Here is a 4,700-nt window from a genome sequence, read left to right as displayed (position 1 = left end):
GATCAACAGAAGGAAGCTTTTAGAAGAATGTGAAAATAACATTACAGTAGCCCAGCCTAGAAGAAATAAATGCACAAGCTAGTTTTACAGAGCTACTCTGAGACAGAATGTTTGTAGATTGAGTGAGTGACCAAGATCGAGCTCACCAGTAGTTCTGATGATAGCAGTCAATAAGTCACCATGTTCCTCTCTCCTCTCAGAAAAAGGCGTAGGCCAGGTGAGGAATGTGGTAGTCCACTGCAATGTTTGTGCCGAAGAGTCAACTAGAACCTTGTATAAGGACTTCCGGTGAGGTGGGAAGTAATGTACATATACATATTTATCATTATTTTCAACTGGGAATCCCGCAAAGCCACGAGAGATGAAGAATGGTTGAAATTTGCAGAATAACCTTTAACCTTAGCTTGGAAATGTTTGCTTACTTGACCACATTGCATTTTTCACAACACTAATGGAATAATTAGAAACATTTTCATGCATATTGCTTTCTTTTATGCTGTTGAACCTTCACCCAGCATAACATCACCTCAAACTTTTGTTTAGCAGAAAAGACACATTGCAGGTTAAGTTTTTATTTGACATACGGGAGTTTACAACCATAAACTTCTAATACACAAGTGACACGTGTGAAATATGAAGCTTTAAGAATCCCTCTGAAACAAACATGTATTTATTATATGTACACAGTGATAGACACATGTTAAAAAACACAATGGTATCACACCTCGAAAAATGAAGTGATCCTCGAATATTCTCACTCCACAACTAAGAGTGAAGTCTGTATAGCCTGTAGGATTTTAGTCAATATACCATAGTAGCATAATAAGCACAGTCTGCAAACTCCTTTCTGAAAGTCTGTCACTGTAAAACAGACACATCTCACACATTTCACCATCAGTACTTGCACCGGAAACAGGTGGACTGTAACATACAAAGCACAATCCATGCGAACCAACAATCAATGTCACTGCTCCTCAACAATTTAAAATGTGGTGAAGAACAAAAATGCATGTCTTTGATAACCATTACTTCCTGTTAATATGCCTGATATAAAGCCTTCTTTATGTTTGACAAATTGTTGTGTCACCCTCTGTGGAAAAGAACACAAAGTTGAAAATAAATTAAAATTTCAGTTAAAGCTCTTGGCCTACACTGTGGCATAGCAGACACACTGTTTTGTGTCGTCCTCGAGACTGCATAGGACACTGGAGAGGCACCGCCTGTAGCGTGGACAAACTGACATCATCATGGCAGCAAGCTTAAAGTGCTAGCGAGTGGACTGCTTTCCCACCCAGCGGACAGACATTGAGGCAGTGAGTTTAGCGAGGGGGAGGTGCAGAGTCTGCTGATATGTCAGCCTCAGTCTCTGAAAGTGTGGATGTCATTGTAGAGGCTGACGGAAGTGCTGGAGTGATAGGTGTGTTTACCACAGCTTGTACTGCAGCTGCAGCGCTGGATCCACAGTACATTGTAGAGGATGTCTCCACTAGGGCAGTGGAAGCGGAGCTGCACGGTGCGAGAGAGAGACGGGGCGCAGCAGCGGCCGTCAGTGCAAGTCCCACAGGTACGAGGGCGATATCGCTGAGCTGTAGAGCATCCACCAAAGGTGATGCTGACTGGCTCATGTGGGCGGAAGGTTCGCTGACATTTCTTCCACTTCAGGATGACAGAGACAGAGCCACAGTTAAATAACAATTCTCAGATGTTCCTATCTGTATTCTACATCCATCTCCATTTGAATATACACTACCTTCATAATTTTGGGAAGCTGCAGGTCACAGTGCTGGATCTGGCAGAGCCTAGTTTCTCTGACTAGCTGACAGTCTGGGTTGTTATTGGTCACACGACTTGAAATGCCCATCCCACATGTGGCAGAGCACTGGGTCCACTGAGTGGTCTGTGGGAAACACTGGGGCTCACGTAATGCCTCAGAGAGGGGGAACGATGCGATCTCTGTGTGAGAGCACAACACACCAATGAAGTCATGGATCCCAGCAGATAATTAGTTACCTTGTGAGTGACTTCTTGAAATTCTTGAGGGTTTTGTGAATATTTTACATCAATATAGTCATTAAATTATTTGAGAGTGTTGCTCTAATGATGGACTATTCTCAAATTTACAGTATTTTCAACGTTACCTCTGAATGTATCTGGTCCGCTGGCAGCTGGGAGGTGATTCTGCTGCTGGATTGGCAGCAAAGGACTGATGTGGTTTGGGTGGGGCTGGCTCTCTGTTGGCTCACTCAGCTCCTCGCTGATGCTGTTGTCATCATCACACACCCATTCTTCACAGCAGCCACCCTCGGGCTGTGCCAGCCGGGGCTTTGAGCATCGCCACCGAGGCAGGGGCACTTGGTAGGGACAAAGGGGCATGCAGCCCACCACACCATTCATGCAGGTGCACTGGTGCTGGCAAACGGGCTGGAAGTCCTCACCATGCTGGTACACTCGCCCATTGAATGCACAGGGTAAGCCATGAGCTTCAGCTGACAATACATAGAAAACAGGAAACTGAGCTGTGAGCAGACACTTTTGAACTTCATGGACGGATGCAGCAAAAACATAATGAGTCTGTATGCTGCGATTTTGTTTTTTTACCTCTCACATAGTATGTTATGTAGCTTTTCACGTCTAGCTCGCAGAAAATAATGCTGATGAACTACCATTTTGGCTTTTCCAGGCTTTCCTTCTGTTGTTTATCTATGTAACATGTGTTGAGGCCATCCTCTCAAATTAAATCTAGATGCAGTCAGCTACCTTGCAGTGCACCATTTTCATTTCCATGCACTTTTCTAGCTGAAGACTCAGTGTGTTGCTTTGTGAGTGGCAGCAGCTTCACAGCAGGAAAACTGTTAGTGTTATCACGTCTGCAGCTTTGATGCTAACAATCAACCAATAATCAAGCAGTGGCTGTGGGTTACTGTGCTGCTGTGTCATTTTTTATGCTTTAGTGCGAACCAAACTGACTTTTTGTTTCCCTGAATGTACATGTGTGAAGAATAAACGGTCAAGATCCCTGGAATTACACAAACAACTATGGCCGTACTCGTAAAATCTGTCAAATCTGCTCAACCTTCTTTTACTTTTTTCACACCAGGCCAGCTCAGCAGCCAACGAAAAGGTTTCTTATGGAGGACGAGCTAAAACAAAACGTTTCTGACTGGAGGTCAAAAGAGGTGCTGAAGCAATGTATTGCAAAAAATAATATTAAATAAACATGTAAACATTATCTAGTAAAGTTAACCTGACTAACCTGTAAGTGAGCCTAATATTGGCCCTTCAGCTAAGACATCATACTCTAGAAAAATACTTTTTAAACATTTTAATGTTCCCTTGTACTCATCCAACAGAACAGATTCATAGCACCTTTTATTATAAATAAATGTTTGCATTCCTGCTTTTTAATTTATTTATTTTTAAGCTAGACCTTAAGCAGCTCCTACAGAGAAATTAAAGTCATTACATAAGAGTGTCCAGAGTTCCTTTAAAATGCATCTGCAGAGTGTTTGTTGGTTAGTTGCCCTGTAATTTCAACAGTGTGCATCTACCCTTGCTGTAAGTACACACATCATATATTTATACACTGGAACCATTGATCTAATTCTTGGTACAGGAGTTGTGTTTTTGTTTGTAGCTGTTGTTCCACCATCAGAATAATTATTCCTTTAATGATTTGAAGCTGTGAGCTTTCAATAAACTGCTTGCTCACCTTGACACAGTCCTCTCTCTGGGTTTCCTCCAGCCCCCAGATGGCAGTGCAGCCCCTTGATATGATCACAAGGTTCTGTCGCGCTGCAGTCCTCATTAAACTGCCGAGCACAAACTTTGCAGCAGCCACAGTCGTCAGTTACATGACTGACGCCGGGCAGGCACAGCGGAGGCGAGGGGGGACAGGAACACTCAGCTGGGCATGCACTGTCTACCTAAAAACCAGGGTCAAGGGTCAGCTCAGACTGATTTTTATTTATTTATTTTTTAAAATGGTAATCAAAATGTTATCTAAAATAACCGTATGGAAAATCATAGAAAGAAAAAGCATTTAAAGCCACACAAACTCACCATTACTGCAGCTCTGCCCAGCATAAACAGGGTGAAGAAGATCTGCTGCAAAGCAACAGGACAAAGCATCCTGATCTCAGCAAATAAAGCAAGCAAACAAAAAATTCCAGCCCCAAAGAAATGGAGAAGTAGGCTTTCACATCCAGATTCCCAAGTGGAAAGAAGTTATTTTTTGCAGCTCCAGGATGAAAAGTATCCAGAGGTGAGTGTGGGCACCCAGAGGTAAATCTGCCTGTGCCTCTTTGCTCTCCAGCAGCGTCTTGGTCTAAGCGTGGCTCAGCTCTACTTCAGTCAGAGGTTTCTCTCTGCACTTATAGACACACATGCCCCTGCCCTGTGACATCATTGCCGCACCTCTCAGCAGAGTGTCCAGAGAGAGGAGGAGGAGGTGTGAAACACTTACAGATGTGTTAACGTCACAGCGTAATTATGGATGAGTCAAGGTGTCATTAAAGGTGTCACCAAGAAAACCCTGGTTTACAAGAGCTACTAAATCCTGGTTAAACTGCTTGTATTTTTCAGTGTGTGTAAAAATCTTTAGTTTTCTATGCATGAACACGCTATAAAGGAAACAGCAGAGGATATACTTAGCACATGAAAAAAAGAAGCCAGTGGTTGGACAGGTGTAATGGAAAACTTAA

At 43.1% G+C, this 4,700-nt stretch overlaps 1 protein-coding gene across 1 annotated transcript; it reads right to left on the bottom strand.

The window, feature by feature from the left end:
* Window positions 1–556: 556 nt before the first annotated feature.
* On the bottom strand, window positions 557–4,375 carry ccn1l2 (cellular communication network factor 1, like 2). The gene is made up of 5 exons (XM_003455046.5): window positions 4,060–4,375; window positions 3,710–3,923; window positions 2,139–2,486; window positions 1,751–1,953; window positions 557–1,656 (listed from the first exon to the last, which is right to left on the bottom strand). The coding sequence occupies exons 1-5, from the start codon at window positions 4,126–4,128 to the stop codon at window positions 1,360–1,362; spliced, it is 1,131 nt and encodes a 376-aa protein (XP_003455094.1). The 5' UTR covers window positions 4,129–4,375; the 3' UTR covers window positions 557–1,359.
* Between the last annotated feature and the right edge of the window lie 325 nt (window positions 4,376–4,700).

Source organism: Oreochromis niloticus, linkage group LG12 (genome assembly GCF_001858045.2).
Source record: "Oreochromis niloticus isolate F11D_XX linkage group LG12, O_niloticus_UMD_NMBU, whole genome shotgun sequence".
In the NCBI taxonomy this organism is placed as follows: Eukaryota; Metazoa; Chordata; class Actinopteri; order Cichliformes; family Cichlidae; genus Oreochromis; species Oreochromis niloticus.
The sequence above is the reverse complement of the archived record's forward strand: the minus strand, read 5'-3'. Positions and strand labels throughout refer to the sequence as shown.

Excerpts from the sequence above, each read along its gene's own strand:
- ccn1l2 (XM_003455046.5), bottom strand. The coding sequence starts at position 4,128 with ATGCTTTGTCCTGTTGCTTTGCAGCAGATCTTCTTCACCCTGTTTATG. Across the intron at positions 3,924-4,059 it reads TGGGCAGAGCTGCAGTAATG|GTAGACAGTGCATGCCCAGC; the intron begins GTGAGTTTGTGT and ends CCTGGTTTTTAG. Across the intron at positions 2,487-3,709 it reads AGAGAGAGGACTGTGTCAAG|CTGAAGCTCATGGCTTACCC; the intron begins GTGAGCAAGCAG and ends ATGTATTGTCAG.